The sequence below is a fragment of the Dreissena polymorpha genome, chromosome 1, assembly GCF_020536995.1.
Source record: "Dreissena polymorpha isolate Duluth1 chromosome 1, UMN_Dpol_1.0, whole genome shotgun sequence".
NCBI lineage: Eukaryota > Metazoa > Mollusca > Bivalvia > Myida > Dreissenidae > Dreissena > Dreissena polymorpha.
In genome coordinates this window covers 137892371-137914347 of record NC_068355.1, presented here as the reverse complement: position 1 = coordinate 137914347, position 21977 = coordinate 137892371, and the positions used below count along the sequence as shown (strand labels likewise).

The 21977-nt window shown below is 35.7% G+C and overlaps 1 protein-coding gene across 1 annotated transcript in view; it reads left to right on the top strand.

The window, feature by feature from the left end:
* The window catches only part of LOC127854286 (vesicular glutamate transporter 1-like), a 30623-nt gene extending 9715 nt beyond the window's left edge, over positions 1–20908 (top strand). Inside the window, exons 3-13 of the mRNA XM_052389395.1 lie at positions 291–458; positions 1376–1494; positions 3222–3336; positions 4359–4446; positions 9425–9511; positions 10483–10619; positions 11544–11693; positions 12220–12352; positions 13085–13195; positions 17127–17254; positions 18745–20908. Coding sequence (XP_052245355.1) covers positions 291–458; positions 1376–1494; positions 3222–3336; positions 4359–4446; positions 9425–9511; positions 10483–10619; positions 11544–11693; positions 12220–12352; positions 13085–13195; positions 17127–17254; positions 18745–19209 — 1701 coding nt within the window. The 3' untranslated portion in view covers positions 19210–20908. The remainder of the gene's footprint in view (positions 1–290; positions 459–1375; positions 1495–3221; positions 3337–4358; positions 4447–9424; positions 9512–10482; positions 10620–11543; positions 11694–12219; positions 12353–13084; positions 13196–17126; positions 17255–18744) is intronic.
* Positions 20909–21977: the final 1069 nt, after the last annotated feature.

Below are 21977 nucleotides of genomic sequence, written 5' to 3'. Positions count from 1 at the left end.
TATACATAATTTTGGAAATAAATTAATCCAATTTAGAAGGATGGGAGAGTACACTGGGCATAGATGGGTTAACGTACACATCGTAACCCACGTAAATGTGTGTACATGTATGCTTATTTTAGATTTTAATTTGTAACACATTTAACAAGCTTTAAAAGCTTTGTTTAATTGCTCAATACAAATTTATTATCAGTTATTTTGTGAAATTCCAGTGTTAAATATGCATCGAGTGAAATTCCTTTTTTCGCATGAGAAACGATTGCTAACTCATATGGTCCTTGGATTGACAGGTCAAGTGGTTCTGCCGCTGTGACTTTTGCGCGCGCAGATATCAGATGGCGCTTCTTAGCAGCATCGGGTTCTGTATCTCTTTTGGCATCCGTTGCAATATGGGCGTGGCCATAGTCAGCATGACGAGAAATGAGACGTTTGACGCAAATGGCGACGGTTTGTTAAATGTAAGTATGTTGTAAGATTAAATCTCACTTTTGAGGAAATCAAGACATGACGTTACGATCGTGGTCAAACAATCAGACGTTCGGATAAACAAGATGTTCTAGAGATTCGGTTTGAAACCTTTAAGAACACGTTCTTATGAGTTATTACATAGTGGTAGCGGCGTATTTCTCCTAAAAATTATGTTACAGACGCTTTTATGTCTGGGTGGTAGATGAGTGGGTGACATGGGAATACTTTACAAGCATTTGTCTTCATCTTATGTCAGCAAAAGGTGGAAAGAATTGCCTTTCTCGGAATGTAAGACATGAGATCAGCATGACAAAAGAAAACACGTTAAGAATAAGTCAAAATCGCATAATAATATGTTTGATTGATAAAATACTGCTTTAATAGCTATGGCCTTTATTTATTGACACATACATATTAATATACAATTTGTTACACTTATAGTTAGAATACCGACTATTACGCGTTTCTACCCGAACGTTGTTATAAAACTAAAGAGAACAGTCTCAAACTGACACTCTCATCAGCCTGTGTTGTTTTAGACGATTTATGTCTATTTTATTCCCAACGCCAAGATAAGGCTTTCTGATGTAAATACTGAATAAATTGTTGCTTAACAATTCCATGTGTACTTTTTCGTCGGTAAAACATCGATAAGAAATTTGGCTGGTCGTTTCTTACATTCTTACTTGCATCCATTCGTTTAGGTACTTTGATATCGTTTTGTGTACCATATTCCAATATCTGCGAAGACGCTTGTTATCGCAGATTGTGAAAAAGTGATCAAAGTCTGACATTGTGTTACATTTAATTGTGCGTGCTCCATTTCGTGCGGTTGCGATAGCAATTTATCGTCAGGGCACCTTAAAGTTATCGCAAGCGAACGTAATATATACCGCTATATTTTCAGCAACCCGAGTTCACCTGGACACCAGAGACGATCGGGGTTGTTGACAGTTCTTTCTTCTGGGGCTATATTCTTACCCAGGTTCCGGGTGGCTACCTGGCTTCGAGATACCCTGCGACAAAGTAAGTACAGCACATATGGCCGGTAATAGCAATCGGATAGGTCATGCAGGCAGTGATAACCTTCGTTTAGTACATCAACTAGGTAATTGCATTTGTATAAGACATATTCTAGGTGATGCATAAACTGCAGCACATGAACCCAGTAAAACAGTTGTATAGAAAATGTGCACGGTGATAATTTCCGTATATGATGAGGAGTTTTCTTCGTGTACGACATTAACTAGGTGATAACCTATGTATAACACTTTTTATAGGTGCCAACCGTTTGTATAGGGCATGTAGAAAGTAATAAATTAAGAATACCACATTTACCGATTATGACAGTTTTTGAACGTTTTTTGTCTGGAGATTTGTTTAGATGTGTGATGTTGTTGGTGCAAAGTAATGCAAATCTGAAATATTTCAGATAAACATCCAGAGTTCTGCGTTGTGGGCGTCCGACATTTAGACAAGCACATATGTTAACTTTTTAACGTTTTCAAAATGTAACAATCTTCTGCAAAAGACCATCCATTACATAATCCATTACATAAACATTCATGAAGACACTTACAAAATGGCAAACAAGTCCCCTGAATTCTGTTACAGTTCAGTTTCACCCGAATCCCTAGATCCCTCTTAAATAAAATATTTAAGCAAACTTAGGTTTTATATATGCTAATCTGCTCGACACTGCTACATTTGTCTCGAACAAACCAAAACACACGTGTGTTGTTCTTGATTATGAAATAACTTTCTAGACCTTGTTAAAAAATAAAGAACGTTAACCAGTTGTGTATGCTGTGACACGGAACACGGTAACATCTGTGGACTGATATTCTGTTTTACATTTCCTGTCTAAGGAGCGCTAATATAATTACAGCCGCGCCAAATTCGTAGCAACAATGACCTCTCTCACTAATTTAAGCATCACATCTCGTTGAAGATACTAATGTAATAATAGGAAAGTTTAATATTGAAATTGTATTGTACCTAACAGTGCAAAGTATTAACTTAAAACTACTTTTATTTGAAATTTATATTATCCATGAAATACTAAAAGCTTGTTGTAAAACAATTCTTACTAGTTCTTGTACAAATGAACGTAAGGATATTTTTAATTATAGACCATAGGATATTACTCACAAAGTCAGAGTTGATATAAAGTATTAACGTTCTGTCACGTATCGCATTCACGTCTATGACATTCTACGGTGTGAAATCAATTCCCATTCTTTGACTAATATCGGGGTTATATCTGCTGACATTCATAAATTTGTTATCATGTTGTCAATTCTAGTTTATTGATTGACGTCTAATATTTCACATACACTTGGTATATTCACGTACGGTTAGTTTTTTTGTACCCTTTCATGAAATTTAGAATTGAAAGTATCATATTTGTATAAGTCTTTTTTTTAATACAAAGATTACCACGTTTTACAGACGTTAACCCACAATAGCAACGGTTGACTGTGAAATGTAAGATTTATGTTTCCTGGAATTTGTAATGGTTCAGTACGTTCCTCAATAGGATTCGTTTGTTTGTCCGTTTCTTTGCTTTCGGCCTAGCTAGCGGGACATTTTTCGCTCTAAATCCAAAAACAACAATTGATTCTTTACCAAATTTCTCATTAGTATTTGCTTCCATGATTTTCATTCGTAATAAATTTTTCCTCCGTTTTTGTTTTATATTTAAATCCAAGGATATTAAGTTATGCTAACGTTCTGTGCCTGTTTCTTTCCAGGATTTTCGGCCTTGCAATCGGGATCTCGGCCTTCTTGAACATGTTCATACCCGGGGCTGCTCAGATCCACTTCGGGGTCGTCATGGCCGTCCGTATCCTGCAGGGAATCGTAGAGGTAAGAACAGATCTTCATTCTGGGAAAACAGGGTTTAATGCATTTAGCGTTAAGTGTCATCAAGATAGGGCGTCAGGTATCTTCCTAGATAAGCCCGTTTATTCTGCACATACTAGTACTTATTTGTGCGGACTTCACAGGCTTATCTGGGAATACTCTTACACACATTAAGCCTTGTTTTCTAAGAATGGGGCTCAAATAAATTGAAGATCATTGTAACAATCATATTTATGGCATCGATACATTGTTAATATGTATTGTTTGTTGCTGTGTTCTACGGTCAGTGTGCTTTTCAAGTTGTGTATCATTTTTAAAATATTTTAAAGATAATAAAAACGTTCATTTGTATTTGTGTGAATAAGACTAAACTGACGTGTAACGTGGTCATAATGACGTCACGAGCTGGTTCATTAATTATATGTTAAATCTTTTTCGATGTGTTTTTGTTTCTGTTTGCGTCTTAAATGAATCACATCTCAGAGTGATTTTTTGTTTGTTTTGAACCTCAATCATTTCTAAAAAAAATTACAAGGTCATGTATAAGTCCGACTAATATGACGTTCGTTCAAACATTTACTGATAAAAAGCTATGGATCTTGTATAGAAACTATATCAAGCATCTGTGTATCTGGACGATATAAACGTAATGGTATTATAAAATTCCCTAGATATTTGTGTACAATTTCTTATATTTTTTATATTTTACATGGACTGCCGTTTAAAGTATAACAATGTTGACTCTTATTCTTTCTAACCTAAAACATTTGGGCTGTGCTCTGTGAAAATGGGGTTAACTGCATGTGCGTAAATTGCCGCCCCATATTAGCCTGTGCAGTCCGAACAGGCTAACCAGGGACCACACTCTCCGCCTAAACTGGATGTTTGCTAGGAAAAATCCACACAGGCTAATCTGGGAAGACACTTAACGCACATGCATTAAACCTTTTTTTCGTATAGCACGGCCTATTCATATTTTAGTTTACTATTCATATTTAAGTATGTTTATATTTGTTTTACTTTAGGGTGTGACATACCCAGCCTGCCACGGCATCTGGAGCCACTGGGCACCGCCTTTGGAAAGATCCAAGTTGGCAACCATCTCCTTCTGTGGTAATCATTGTCATCTTGAACGATTTACTAACAGCTTCACCCATATTTATTGTAACTAAGAGGCACTATCTAGTCCGTCCATTAAGAAAACGGTGGGCGCTACAGCAGCGTAGCCTCCTTTTCTTGTCATACCTCCACATCTGTTCAAAGTCAATGCACAGAGAGATACATCATTAAACTACGCCTACTGTTAAAAGGTCCATTGTCTTTAAGCAAATATCACAAGTAAAACCCTCTCAATATTTACAGTGTGTATTTGTTTATGTCGTGAAACGTGTAATTGACATTTCGAAATGTGACAGCACATAACATTGACCGAAAAATGTATCGGATGATTTTGCCTGCGATCGCTTTATATGAAAACGTCATTTATATTTGCCATCGCATATTTAAATAAAACTTCTTTAGAGACATGAATTGATTAAAGATCTATATGTCTTGGAAAGGTTCTAAAACCCCATCTAAATCCGTTTATAACGTTTTTTATTATCGTTAAGTATATCGAATAATGACATTTGTACATGTAGTATTTAATGTTGCAAGAAGACTATGCTACAATTTACTAGTTTATTTATAAATCGCAGGTAGTTTCAGCGCATGCCTCTTATAACATGTAATTCATTTCGTAGTCATTACTTTCCAACGGTGCTATTGCGGCACATGTGTTTGATTAACACATAAGTGAATAAGTATAATTTGCCACCATACCGGACAGCTGTGGTTTCTTGATGCATCCGGGATCTACGGCTAGCCCCTTCACCCCCACCCCCACCCCGACACCACAAGCCAAACCCATGCACACTGCATACGATCACCTCAAAATTAATATTTATTCATATTTTTTAAACCTTAAAAATTTCGGTCCGTGTTCTGTGAAAAGGGGATTTAATGCATATGTGTAAAGCGTCGACCAAGATTAATTTGTGCAGTCCAGGGACGACACTTTCCGCTGTGATTGTAATTTCGTTTAAAGATAGCACAGTTAAGGCGGAAAGTGTCGTCCCTGATTAACCTGTACGAAGCACTTCGTTTACTTCGAAATACACAGGTGTCACCTAAAATGCGAAGGAAACCTAGTGCTACCAGCAGGAGGTCTTTCCTGATGACCCTACAGGGTTGGCACACTGTTCATAGATACTTAGCTAAGAATGACCAAACTTTGAAAACGTTAATGATTGCCCCCGTACACGCTGTTACTGAGTAGCGCACACAAAGTACCAAGAAACGAGAAACAACAACATGTAGCGCAAATTCTCTTTGAACGGGTATCAAATCCTGGACATATGCAAACATGTTTTCCATCTATGAATACTGGATTAACTCACTGAACTTAGTAATTAAAGAGCATTGTCAATGAAAGCGGAACCGAGGTCAAACGTGATTTACATTCAAAATTTAGTGAATCGAAAACTATAAAAAATATCATATTAGGATGACCACAAGTCCACCGTATGGCTAAAGCAATGTGTTTCACTAAAAACATGTTGTGTAAATGTACGTTACACTTTTTTTCAAATCGGGTAATATATGTATACGTTAACACAATTACAAAGTGTATAAATCTCGATTGCATTTTAAATCCATTAAGCATTATAATGGCAACTGCATCGTAACACATAGCTGAAGGAACAAATTCAAGGCCTCTTAAAAATATTCAATTACTTTTAGAACAGAATGTTAGATAAGTTCCTACAACGGCAAGAATTTAATTTAGAAATTTAAATCCGGGAATAAAATGTTATTAGAATTCACCAATCACATTAGGGGATGTTTCCACTCTTATTTCGCAATCATCCGTTGCTCTGTAGAAATGTTCCCATAGTGATAAAGCGTTAATCAATCAGAAAATGTCATGGATACTCATTCCTGCTCTGGCAGCATTATCATGTACTAATCTGCCAACGGGGTCTGGCGTTGCATATAGAGCAAGAAAATAAATACAATTTGGAAATGTTTTGCGGAAGATACTGGCAGACAATTCGGCTGGGTCGTCGCTGGATATGGCATGAGTCTTATCTAATCCACATTTAGGTTATAAGCAAACACAACCAGTTGCCAATTTGCATATTGGTGTCCGAAAACTCTTCAGTGATTCTGATAGAAAGTATGTTATACGTTAATATTACAACACACGCTATGACTAATGTATATTTAATTTATATATATATACACAAATGAAAACATAATTGGGTACAACATTAATAGCATATACAGTTTATATTTTGTGTGTTTCATTATGATTTACAATTGAATTGTTCTAAATACGATAAACTTATATTGCATTGCGAGAAAGTGAATAACATACATGTAGTATTCTTCAAATTAAAGAAATTTATCATCAAAGGGGCCGGAAAATTAAAAAGACATTATTATATAAATTTAATTTTATGATCTAAAAAATATTAACGCATCAACATCGACGTATTTTTCCTGTTTACCATTCTCCTTCCAAATAATATATTTTGGAAATTACTGTAAACTAATATTGTTAAGATATATTTCACCAAATCACTAACAATATTCAATCAGAATTATTTAATTAATGTACATTTTCGTATGCACATAACTGAGTAAAATACAATGTTTCTTGATTAATGTACCAACAACGGAATGAGAAGCATCGGAGCACAAAGAGCTCGTACGAAAAGACATCAATTACTAGCTAAAACAACGGCAATATTAAATTAATTTGTTTTTACGTAGTTCATAATTGATTTCTGTATTGATAAATAATAAATATGCACGCACGTGGATGAAACTCATCAGTTCGAAATGTTTTTCACGATGTCCCTTGAGGCAAGCCTTGGAACAACATCTTTTGATTCGTGGCATTGAATCCACTGGGAAAGCTTAATCAGAAGCAACAAGTCTCATTTGATTCACATTTTCTTCGATCGAAGTAAAGCTATGTTTTCTTGAAATCGAATTTTTGGCGCGATTTCGAATTAGTTTCTAATTTATGTCATCATTTTTTATTTTGCAATTTTGTACGTGATTAAAAACCTTGATATATGGACTGAATATCAAATAACAAAAAGATAGTCAGACATATGAGCAAAGAGAAATGTGTTGTTTTTTAAGAAAAAATATACTTTTTCAAAAAGTAAAAGGACTTGTTCATCCTCTGGCAAAGTTACATTTTTTTAATTGTCATGGATTTGAAAATGAATCCATTTTATTCAAACAGGTAAAACACGCTTCTAAACAAGAGCGCCGACGGCGTTTAAAGTCTATTATCAAGATACAGGCAAATTTCTGCTGAAGTAACCATTGCCTAACCAAAAATACTAAAAGGCTATCAAAAAGAAAAGTTTGTTTATAAATAGAACAAGTAAATGAAACAAGAAGTGGTGAAATATCGCAAACCATCCTTTATCATCGGAAAATTAGAAATATGTATGAAGGAAGCTTGTTAATTTGCGAGCAAGTAAATGTCAGGATGCAAAAGTTATTTCTGATACACGTTTATTCATGCTCTTGTTTTAATTAACGTTATCATTACATCATTACTATTAACGAGACCAAAAATCCGTTTTCATTCGGAAGGTAAGGTCAAAGTTATATTTGTCTTTGTATTGTTTTGTTTGTTACTTTTCATGATATTGTAACGATCGATCCATTTTTATTTAAACATATGTAGGCACAATTCGTTGTTGTTATATTCACCGACTTCGTTAAAAACGCACAATATTACATGCACGCGGTATTTTGGGGCACACGTTTGGAAAATTGAATCCTTATTCAAATTATTCAAATAATTTCACAATTGCAGATTGATATCAAAATTCTGTAAATTTACCCCTTCCTCTCCATTACCTCTCTCTAACCGTCCATAGCCGCAAGGTAAATGCTTGCCGCCACAAAGTTTAACTATATTACAGCCTTAAAAAAGTCGACAGTCCTCCGTAAGAAACAAAATAATTATTATCCGTTAATTAAAACTAGTAAAGTAACGTACCCAATTAATAAATACATTGAACAAATATGTTATCTCAAAATCAAATTGGAATAATGACATAATTGAAACAAGTTATGAAACTAGATGATTTAATAAAAGCAAATAGACTAAAATACGTGTTCATTTATTGATTGTAACAGAAAAAAGCGCATGTAACGCCTTTGGTCCATAATTTAAAAAAGTGAATTACCGACAAAGTGATTAAATTACAGTCTTATTTCAAACGCCTGCGTTGTTTAGTTGAAGCGGGTTAGCTGTTGATGCCAGAGTTCCCGTGTTCGATCCCTGGAGAGAAGCACATCGCTTAAAATGTTTTTACTTTTAATAACACATATTTCAAAATGTAAGAGACATATCAGTTCTGTAAGTAAATTGATTTAATAGAATATTTAAGAAATACGAAAATATGTCAAAAGGGCGCTTAAAGAACGTTTCTATATGTTGAAAACACAACAATGAACATAAGCGTGCCCATACGTCAAAATGTAATGTTTGATTCTTGGAATAGTTGGGAGCAATCATTTAATGAACATTGACCTTTAACACACTTTTTTAAAAGAATCTTTTACTGGTATGCACTCATTTACATCATTAATATGATACGATTATTTTCATATTTCCATTACTTTAAATGTGTTAATTATTGATCAATACGCAAGGAATCGTAATCTTTTTTGCTATAAGTATGCTTTCAGACGTCGATTAAAAGCTTACTATGCATGTGTCTCTGCTTTTGATGTGTCAACACACATCACAGCCAATGACTTATTAACATTGTACTTGTACAGTTAAAACAACTTTGGGTCGCAAAACTTTCACTGCATTTAATGCAGCGTAATATTAAAGTGTTTGTGCTTTTTCACTGTTTAAAATATACAGGCGACAAAATCAATGCTGGTCATGTTAAAATAACACACGAAAACGGATATCCGATAACAATTTCTAATGAACGAGTATATGGTCATTTTGTTTTCGGATAAACGTTGTTATATTATTTTATTGTTTTAAAAAATACTTCAGGTTCGTATGCTGGTGCGGTTATTGGAATGCCTCTGTCCGGAATTCTTACTAAGACATTCGGCTGGCAATCCGGTTTCTACGTATTCGGTAAGACTGTAAAAATACAAATTCGTCGTATTAAGTGCTCTGTCCGTGCAATTTATGCAATTTATGCGTACATGTACAGTTATTTAATTTTATCAATAACTTAAATTAATAGATGGGAAATGTTGATTATTATCAAGCAATCTCGACAACATATTCTTGTTATGCAATTTATAAATTGATAATATTATGTTAAATATTTATTCACATGTTTTTTCAATTGTTACTGCGATTATGTTTGCATGCTAAGCCCACATACTAGTATTCAATACGTTTTTACTTGAAGTGCTTATATCGTGAACTGCTTAGAGCCTACAAACATTCCTGAACAATACACAAACCAAACCCAACTTAAGCTTCGACTGAAATAATGTTTAAATGTACTTTGGCTTATGGGATTGTTTAGGAAGGACATCAACTTTTTCGAGTACTCGCATATTTTTGCTACATTGTTTTATTTTGCAACGGACTCATTCTTATAAGATTTGAATGACGCTGACGATTTACAGAGGCCCATCTCCTGGTTGAAATTGGTTGAGACTGTCATATTTGATATGAGCCTCCACATAAACACTTCCAAATGGGAGACTTATTATGTTTTCTCGGCCTCTTATCGAACTGTTGAAACTGTCTTGGGGCTAAGTTATGTTGACAATAGGCCGCTGTTTTATGTCTTGCAGAAATTTTATTACCCAATAACAATGCAAATGAAGCAGACAGAATGAGAATACTACTATAATCTATAATAGGGATGTAATATATGCACCGTGCACAAGTATATGTATACAGTTTGCCACATTTAAACTATTACGATCGTAACTTATTAAATATTGGAAAGTTCCGTACTTAAACAACATAATGAAAAAAATCAACATTAAGTAATACTTCATCGATCATAAAGACTTTCGTAAGGTTTTTTAGACAGTTGTAATAATGGATTGGTATTTTCATATAAATTCTTTATTTTGTTACAGGGGTCATGGGGATCACGTGGTGCGTGATTTGGTGGTTCTTAGCCTTCGACACACCCGCCAAGCATCCGTACATTAGCGAACACGAGCGCTTGTACATCGAGACCTGCATCGGGGAAAACACGAGCGTCTTGATAAAGGTAATTTACGTCGAATATGTAATTATAATTAAAATACTACCATGTGGTAAAGGCTGAAAAACACACACACAATGTTGCATTTATATGTGAATACAAGTAGATGCCCTTTATGGATTGAATTAAACGATAATACAAAGATTCAGTATGTTATAATTCAAAGTATGCCTTCTGGTAGCAAACACCGTGAATAGTAGTGGAAAACGAAAATTAATTTTTGAATACATATTTTTCTTTTAATGAAACAATATCACGCATAAACGCGTAATCGCGCCGTATTTACAGTGAACTTGTCCTCTCTGTATGACGTAAGTATGTTCACCTCGGCGTTCTTGTCTTTCCATGTTTTATTAAACAAGACTCCATTCCACATTTAGCAACTAACAACAATGTTAGGTATGCAAGCTTTATAATCTTGCAGTCTCATATTTGCAATATGTGTATAAATTCATCCAAAACTTTACTTGATTTAGAGACAACCATATTAATGAGTACCGGTACATATGAAAAAGCCGAATAGCACATTTCAGGAAGGGCGTGCTAATAAGTGGCCGAATACAGCCAGCAGTCGAACGCGAAATGTCCATAATATACACTAATGTTGATAATATAATCGCAAAAAAGCAATAATCCGCAATGTTCGCAGAAATCTGCTATATTCATGACATTATTCTACACATCATAATTCCTCATTTACTTCGCAATTCTTTCACATTTCGTATAACACAGTATTAACTGGTAAGTCCTTAACTTCTGCTTCTTTCAAGCTTATCAAATTAGACGCTAAATATCGCACTTTACATTAAATGTCGCAAGGGTGACGGTTACGGTCAGCACCAACGCTTAATGCCGCAAAACAACATTTTCACGCTTAACGTCGCATTCGGAAAGCTAAATCTTGCCTTAAGCTCTTACTCCACAATTCAGGACATGAAGACCCCGTGGCTTAAGTTTGCGACGTCCATGCCGGTCATTGCCATCATGGTGGCGAACTTCTGTCGCAGCTGGACATTCTACCTGCTCATCATCGAGCAGCCCAGCTACTTCAGCGAGGTCTTCAGCTTCGACCTGTCTAAGGTAAGATTGCGATGTCCACACTAACACGGACTTATTTTTTTTTTTCGTGGATTTGTACAAAATTGCAAATGGTAAAGCATTAAAGTACTCAAAACTAGGATTGTTGTAAATATGTTACATTAATTCTGATATGCATATTATTGTTAAATCTGTCAAACTACCATTGTTGTATTGTTGTCAATATTTTCTTTTAATTATTATATTCTGATATTGCTTTAGTTTGAAATTTAATAGTTTGCCTCGCAATTCAACGGTATTATGAAGTATATATACCCCAAATTAAGTTTATGAAAACTCTGCTTCCATCGCTTATGCCTTACCATATATGTTTATAATACACGTATAAATCATATTTACGTGATGTTAAGTCAAATTAATATGTTTCATTGATAAGGCCCGATATTTGGAGCTTGCTTGATCTGTTTGTGGAATAAACGCGTGAATATCGTTTTCACAAGACATTGCATGTAGCGACGAGCTGTCGTTTGTACGATCGGCACTCACAAATAAGTGATACAACTTTCAGAGCGGCTTCCTGTCAGCGCTGCCTCATCTCATCATGGCGATCATCGTGCCGATAGGTGGCCAGATCGCGGACTTCCTGCGCAGGCGCGGAATACTCTCCACCACCGTGGTGAGGAAGATCTTTAACTGCGGAGGTACAAAATGAATACGTTAACCGAATTGTAATGTTGTTAAATACTTTTTCATTAAAATCTAAGCCGGTTGCATCATTTCCATATTTGTGAATGGTGAACATACACGATATTATTACAGCGGTATAGAAAATAAATTAAAAATCAGATTGTGTTATACACGATTTCGTGTATGTATCTGTAAGCAATAGGTAAAATGCGTTATAAAGACTGTTACTTGTCTCAAGTTTATGATCATGTTCATTTAAATAATTGAAATATATTTCTTGTTGTTAAATATTTGTCATTAAACGTATATAAATGTTCAACTTTCTGATGATGAAGATAATGATGATAATGATGGTGATTGTGATGGCGGTGGTGGTGGTGATGATGATGATGATTAGGAGGAGTCGAAGGAGGAGGAGGAGGACGAGGAGGAGGAGGAGGACGTCGACGACGATGACGATGATGATGATGATGATGATGGTGATGATGATGATGATGATGATGATGATGATGATGATGATGATGATGGTGATGATGATGATGAGGAGGAGGAGGAGGAGGAGGAGGAGGAGGAGGAGGAGGAGGTGGAGGAGGAGGAGGAGGAGGAGGAAGAAGAGGAGGAGGAGGAGGAGGAGGATGGAGGAGGAGGAGGAGGAGGACGACGACGACGAGCATTATGCTTGAATCACATTTATAGTACCGTCTTTTCACAAGCATAGTGTCTTACATGCCGAATGTGTGCTGCAGGTTTTGGCATGGAGGCGATCTTTCTGCTCGGAGTCGGCTTCACTCGGAACACCACGACGGCAATCACGTGTCTCACTCTCGCCGTCGGCTTCAGCGGCTTCGCGATATCAGGTACGTGCGGACGGAAAAAGTTATGTTATATTTCCGTTTGACTTAAAAGTCGACAATATAGCCTCGCTCTGGGAAGAGTGGGCGTAATGCATGTGCGTAAAGTGTCATCCTAGATAAGCCTGTGTTATTCTTTTGTATTTATTTTTCGGTTAAATGAATTCTCTTCTTAGCGAAAATGTAGGTTAGGCGGAAATTGTCGTCCATACTTAATCTGTGCAGACTACACAGGCTTATCTGGGGTGACAAATTACACAAATGCATTTAGTCCCGGTTTCCTATGGCCAGGCTCAGATTACGGTGTGTGCATCTCGTCCATTGGTATACCCCCGCAAACAAAATGTTACATCGGCGTCATATGTTGTTCCGTCTGTCGGTGTTTTAGTAGGTCCGTTATTTATGGCATACGTTCGTGGGGCAAACTTCTTCCATATTTTTCAAGTTATCAAATTGCAACTTCAACTTAGTAATCGCCGTAAAATATCAATTGAATGCAGATAATTTCATTTAAAACAGATCTTATATTCTGTATAGGAATTAGTGAATAATTAACATTACCAGTAAGGGATAATGATTTCTTACCACCTTTTTGTTCGTTTCAGTGTGCACTTGCACCTTTTTTCCAATTCAGTGTTTTATTCTTGACATTTTATTGCAGTATCTAACTATCAGATTAGCGAAACAATCTAGGTCTTATGTGTAAACTTTGGTTGATATATAATTCTGTTTGTTTTATGTTTTGATATAACTTTTAAAAGAAAGGAGGATAACTAGGAAGTGCTTAATTACAAAGGATACAATATGAGCTTCCGAGTAAGCTCCCTTTTCAATAAGTTTTAAATAATTAATATGTCTGTGATGTCAAGATTAACTAGTCTCTTGTAACTCAAAATTGAGTGGCATCAATGATTGTGTTTTATGTTTTAAAGTATTGGTCTATCTGTGATTTTATGCAACCATGCTGATGAGACTATAATAAACTAATGATAATAGTAATAATAATAATATAATAATAATAATAATAATAATAATAATAATAATAATAATAATAATAATGTTCATCAAACAGGAAGTTTATTATGAGTCTCAGAATTGACACGACTAATCATACGTGTATTGCATGTCGAAGTACTAAATGTTTTAACAACCAATAAGTAGTAGTTATTCAATAATACTTATGATTGATATGTACGGTTGAAGAATGTATATGACCAACTTTCCTTGGTATGTAGGTTGTGGCGGCATTACACAAGAAAAAATTAGATGCATGTTTACATCTAAACACAAATTGTGCGTTAGCTCATGACACTCTTCAAAACGACCGAGCGTCGAGTGTTAAAGCCTCTATAACGCTCAAAATCAACGAAAATTGCGTTAAATATTTCGTAAAACAAGAAACCGTCGGAGACGGGTGATGCTCCCCAAAGTTTTTTTTGTCACAATATTGCACTATATATTCAGATAAAAGGAAACGTCTTGAGGGGCATTACTTTGGACAAAATAATACGATGGATGGTTTAGCAACTTAAAAATTTCAAAGGGCCATTACTCTCTAAATAAATCATCTAACCAGAACCCACAATTAACATGCACATCTCCTTAAGGTAGTTAAGCTTCCCATAAAGCTTCATTCCAGTCAGTAGTTGGGGGACAAGAATTGCACTATATGTACAGTTGATAGAACATTTCATAGGGTCATTACTCTGTGAAAAATTATCCGACCATAACCGGCTGATAATATGCACATCTCCTGTTGGTAGTGAAGCTTCCCATAAAGTTTCATTGAGTTCCGGCCATTAATTGTTGAGAAATAGCCCGGACAAAAATTTTGCACGGACGGACGGACACACGGACAGACGAAGCGGCGACTACTTGCTTCCCCCAAAAATTTTGGGGACGCATAATAAAGTTAACACCTAAACAATCAGTATTCCTTATAGCAAAAGCCACAAATTCTACGCTAGATGTGGTATGATTACATAGTTTTTTGTAGATACAAAATGCTCGTTTTTATTTATTTGTGACAATTAATTCCATTTTAATTTCCCGCGATTACATCTATTCATACGACACACGAACACCATGTTAGTGTTCATGTGTCGTATCAATAGATATCGTTGCGGGAAATTAAAATGGAGTTAAATACGCAAAATAGTAATACAAACGAGCATTTTGTATCTACAAACATCTATTTTACCAGACCACATCTGGCGTTGAAATTTTGGCAATTGCCATAAGGAACACTGATTATTCAAATTGGTTCAGCTTATTTCAGGAAAAAATGTACGAAATGTTCGTTGATTTTGAGTAGTAATTTTGCTTATACAGTGATCTCTCGATAATACACGATCTGACAAATAATTTCGTATTTGAAACGAGAATTAAGGTCTTAAATTGTGTTGATTTTTGCAACGATACCCTGAGTCAAAATAGAGTCTATTAGATAGTTTCATTGAATACTCTAGTTGTGTATATATGAAGTTTGTGATGATATAAAACAAATGAGCCATGCTCTGTGAAAAGGGGGTTTAATGCATGTGCGTAAGTGTCGTCCCAGATTAGCCTGTGTGGACTGCACATTTATGATATGTTTCTCTTAATAACGTCTCTTCTTAGCCAAAATCCAGTGTAGGCGGAAAGTGTCGTCCCTGATAAGCCTGTGCGAACTGCACAGGGTAATCAAGGACAACACTTTACGCACATACATTAAACCTTCTTTTCACAGAGCGCGACTCATTTGCATTCGCGGTTGCGTTATTCGTGACATATTGTTTCCTTTCATGCTTGTATTCGTAGAATAAATGAAATGCGCAGTATTTGCTTGAACGTCAAGAGATTTCGTAAGACATACAAAATGGCACTCACTACTCCAGTGTGTGATAAGTTCGGCATCGATGTCGTGTCATTGTATTGTGTGTTAAATTTGATGTCTTTTTTCAACATATGGAATTGGCCCCCGTTGAATAAAAGCCAATTTTGGTCACTTCAACGTATTCATTCAGATTCAAATTGAGATTCAGATTGGACGATGGGGGTATTTGCCTATAAATATACCACTTACTGTACAAAGTTACACACGCTTTGAACCCAGCTAGAATAAGTACATGTGAAGTCATCGGATTATCATTCAGTGGTGTTCTTCATTCATTCAAATCTGAAAATGGGACAATAGACTTGAATCTCGCTGTAGTGAAAAGGGGTTAAAGTCTCTATAACGCTCAAAATCAACGAAAATTTCGTAAAGTATTTCGTAAAATTAAGTTAACACCTAAACAATCAGTGTTCCTTATAGCAATAGCCACAATTTCAACGCTGGATGAGGTATTATAACATAGATTTGTGTAGATACAAAATGCTCGTTTTTATTTATTTGTGACCACAATTAATTCCATTTTAATTTCCCGCAAATATATCTATTCATACGACACACGCACCATGTTAGTGTTCATGTGTCGTATGAATAGATATCGTTGCGGCAAATTAAAATGAAAAAAACAACGAGCATTTGTATCTATAAACATCTATTTTACCAGACCACATCTGGCGTTGAAATTTCGGCAATTGCCATAAGGAACACTGATTTTTAATTGGTTAAGTTTATTTTACGAAATATTGTACGAAATTTTCGTTGAATTTGAGTAGTAATGTTACTTTAAGCGCATGTGCTTAAATTGTCGTCCCCGGTTATTATGTGCAGTTGACACAGGCTTACCTGTGATGACACTAATCGCTTTTACTGGACTAACGATAAAAAGATTTGCTCTTAAAACGAAAAATTGAACAAAAGTGCAAAGTTCCGTCCCTGACTAGCCTGTGCAAAGATCCGTCCCTGATTAGCCTGTGCGGACTGCATCTAGGGCGACACTAAACTCACACGAATTAAGCGCCTATTTCTCATAGCAAAGCTCACTTTCATTGCACCCTTTCGCTGCAGGGTTCAACGTGAACCACCTGGATATAGCGCCCCGGTACGCCAGCCTCCTGATGGGCTTCAGTAACGGGTTTGGAACGATCGCCGGCATGCTGTGTCCCATCGTCACCGAGTCACTCACCAGACACGAGGTATTGGGACGGCGTTCTATATGTGGCCCAACTTGTATTTTCATAATGTTAATCAGTATAAACAGATGTTTGATAATGCATTGTTGTGTTGTCAGATGTCATTGTTGAGCTGTCGTGTTTTTTTTTAAACGAATGCATAGATTCCTGGCTAACCCATTTATGCATAGCGTCTAGAAAAAGGCATGATGCGGCGTCTCATCAGGGTCTGTGCTGTTTGCTTTAAGGAGTTTCTGTAAGAAATTTTCGAAATATAGAAATAAATATACTAGACATCCCTAATTTTGGAAATAAATTGATTCAATTTAGAAGAATGGGAGAGTCCACTAGGCACAAATGGGTTAAAGTAACATTACTACTCAACCCCAACGAAAATTCGTACTATATTTCGTAAAATAAAGCTAAACAATTAAAAATCATTGTTCTTTATGGCCATTGTCGAAATTTCAACGCCAGATGTGGTCTGGTAAAATAGATGCTTCAGACGTTTCGCTAGAAAGAATGTAATTTAAATTGTTTAAGCTCGTGTACTACGCGAAAATCCATCTGTTTGGTTACTCGAAAACTGGAAAATGTATGGTCATATAGACTGTACTCATCAGACATATCGAATTATGTTCACATTTATACAAAATCATAATCATAATCCAAAGGGATAAGCAATATTTCGGTAATTCGTTTTAAATTTTCGCCAGTACATACATTTTTATTTATCGCCTGCTTATTATAACAGTATTCCACAGCGAATTCCGCATTTCTGATTCACTAAAAGAGTGTGTTATATCTGGTAAAAGGTGTCGAATAATCTGGAATAGAAGTGCCATTGTCATTGAGATGATCGGTAAAAGAAGTGTCTATGAAAATGTGGCATCCGACTCTTTAAACATTATAATTTCCTCAAATACGTTAGTAAACTAAAATGTAACAGGTTGTAACATTCATGGACATATTGATCTTTTATTTGGAATAGTTGGCACGTTCTTGATTTATTTCCAAGTATTTTTATTTTGTTGAAATGTACTGATCATCTAACTAATGATGATTATCTATGGAATTTTATCATTGTTTGTATAAAATCCACCTTTTTTCCACGAATTTCTTTCTTCGCAATTTGACGTACTATACCATTAATCGACCAAACAATGTTTCGTGTCTGAAAACCAAATGAACAAACCATAAATGCAAAAAAAAACTGAAGAACTCGCCGCTCGCGCGTGGCTTTTGTTGTTCTCTGTTATTAAAGTGCCATGTGTTATCAAAGTATCCGCATACCCTGCGTGATTCTGAGGTTGGTTTAAAACAAAAAACTTTGCTGTTATTGTGTAGGGCAATTAAAAAAAACGCGAAAATAGCTTTAATTGGAAACTGATAAAAAAGTTCATATTTCGCAGAATAAACATTCATAAATCACAGACTGTTTAGCGGGATGTGGCAGTTATCAAGCATGTGTCGATTTTAAGAATATAAGTGAATTGCCTGTGTTTGTGTTTCAGTCTGCAGATGACTGGGAGAGAGTCTTTATCATCGCCAGTAGCGTACATTTCGCTGGTGTAGTCTTCTACGGAATATTCGCTTCCGGTGAGAAACAACCTTGGGCAGATCCACCGGAGGAAAACACGTGGAAACCGGAAGACACGTTGAAACCAGACGATAAGTCTAATTCTTACGGCAGTTTGAGTAAGGAAATCTTGTCAAAGCCAAACGGAACTATAATCGGAAGTGAAGGATACGGCTACAACGATTACGACCAAAAATACACTTACACCGGTCAAAATGGCGGCTTGAAGCAAAACGGAAGCGTCATTGCCGAAGAGGGTTACGGTTATGAAGGACCCGTCAATATCAACACCGACTATTTCTCGCAATACGGTGCACCGGTTTACGAAACAAAGGAAGAGCTGGTTCAAAAGCGCGCGCATGAGCACGTGTACTACTCCGACGATGAAAATGATATATGAGACATTTATATACAAATATATAAGTATATATTCTATTTAGATTTTAAATTGTGTTTCCCTTTATCGCTTTTAAAAGGTCATTAACTTAATAGTTGAGACAAAAATTATACACAAAAACATGCATGTGCAATATTTTTTCTATAATGTATGTAGGACAGTGGGTATTGCGCGTATTATATACCAGATAATCTCAGATGTGAACCGCCCTTACAAGAACCAGATTTATCCTATGCTATTAACCCATTTATGCCTAGCGTCTAGAAAAAAGGCCTTGGCAAACAGCGTAAACCCAGATGAGACGCCGCATAATGCGGCGTCTCATCAGGGTCTGCGCTGTTTGCTTAAAGGAATTTCTGTAAGAAATATTCTTAATATAGAAATAAGTAAACTAGACATCCCTGATTTTGGAAATAAATTGATCCAATTTAGAAGGATGAGGGAGACCATTTGGCATAAATGGGTTAAACAAATTGCTGGTAACGTGACTTTGTACGGATAGACACATGGCTAAAAGGAAATGAACACCTTATGTTCTTACAATGCCCTTATGAGTGTAACCACATTTATTGCGTTGAACCTATTGAATATAATAAAGGTCGTTGTGTATTGTAATTGTATAAAATGTGTTTTGGCATAGTCACTGTCATGTTCGCCAGTGTGTCGGTTCGTCTGTCACGTTTATTATAAACGGACAATCATTTGGAAAGTAAATGCATACATGTTGGATAAACGACACTTAACATCACGCACTAACAAATAAAAATGCTGAGAAATAGCAATTTCTCTGTCATTGATGTACATGATTTTTCTTCTTTTTAAATTGTGTGAAAAAAACAATCAGCTTAAAAACAAGAAGCTTAACTATTTCGCTACCTACGTACATTTGACATCTCAAAAAGAAAGGTAGAGAGTTCGAGTCTAAGTAGGGTGCATTGTGTTAAGAAAGGTAGCCTATATAATGGCTATATAAGGGCATATCGGACTGGTATCGAGAGTAAAAATGCTTATCAAGAAAGGCGTGTAATTAAAGTCAAAGTGGGTGTCTTTTTATCGTTTCACGAGCTAAATTTAGTTGTCAATTATAACTCATTCGGCGAGGGTGACGTACTTACTCCTGTGGCATTGCATTTTTCTCGCGCATAAAATGTAATGCTTAATTTAAACTGAACATGTATTGTGTGGTTTATGTTACTTGCAGTGACGAGCCGTGTTTGGCAGGTGTATTTGTTCGATACATCTTTGTTATTCAAGATGGTTGTGCACAAAAAGAGTGCTCAAAATGTATGAAAATGTAGTGATTGTAATAATTTACGCATACCAAGCGCTAAATATAGCTCTATAACAGCAAGGTAATGTGTAGATTGCTAGATTTCTTTAAATACAATGACCTGCATCATAAGAAAATGGGTGTTATTGTCATATGCTACCATTGTGTAGTTCTAGAACAGCCTGCGAATTCGTAAACGCTGATCAGAAATTACCAAGTCCGCCAATGAGCCTTCAATAAAACCACGAAACATTGCGTGACTAAATAGCGGGCAACGTAAAACCTGAAAAGACTGCGCTTGTAAGACCCATTTTCGCATGACGCGGTTTCAATTATGTGTGTTAACATCCAGTTTGTAAATGAGTCTTCTACGTGTAAATGACAATTTGCAGATTGTTCACTTAATGCATGTGAATAAAAAAATAATGATTATTCATGCAAACGAAGTTTTTCTAACATTAACCCATTTATGCCAAGTGGACTTTCCCATCCTTCTAAATTGGATTAATTTATTTCCAAAATTAGGGATGTCCAGTATATTTATTTCTATATTTAAAATATGTCTTATAGAAATTCCTTTCAGCTAACAGCGCCGACCCAGATGCATCTGGGTCTGCGCTGTTTGCCAAGGCCTTTTTTCTAGACGCTAGGCATAAATGGGTTAATGCAAAATGCCGATATAAAAGTAGAAAGAATATCCATTCATACCTACAGCTAAGTGTGATGTTTTTTTCTCGACTAATTTTATAATTACAGAGTTTTGATAAATAAAATAAATATGGTACTTTTGCCATTTAATTATTTAGATACCGATCACGTACCAATAACCGTGAAAGGACGACGGTAAATATAATGCATTTGTTTGAATTGTGTTGCAAGACAGAACCATTTCGTTGTTTTGTTCAATGAGCAGCGGAGAGGAATAAATACGGAACTTCAGTTATGTTCAAGTAATAAGTTAGTTGCAATCGATTGTTTAGTTTGTTTACTTTTTTAAATAGTGTTCTCATTTATGAAAGGCTACTTGTAAAATGTATATCCCTTTCGTAGTACACATGTATGTATGTAATATTTTAGAAGGTCTAGAATTCTTTCAACGTGTATAATCATTCATATTATTTTGAACTTCTTAAAACGTTTATTTATTAGAAGGAATCAAAACATGGTTATTTTAGACAAATTCACACTAATTCGCTTAGAATAACCTTTGATTAAAGGGGAGTAACTGATATAACATTATTCGCATGCAGAATGGAAGTGTTATTTCCCCTTTGAATATTTAAATTGCTGTTCGATTAAAGCGGCCTTTTCACAGTTTGTGGCATGTTTTGAAATAAGTCATTAAATGCTTTATATTGATAAATGTAAACATAGAATCTTAAAAGCCCCAGTAAAAAATCAAGAATAAAATTTAAAATAGGAAAAAAAAGTAGCCGCAGCTGGACTCGAACCAGTGTACCCCGGAGTCCAGCAGTAACCTGGAGTAAAACCGTTTAAGCCC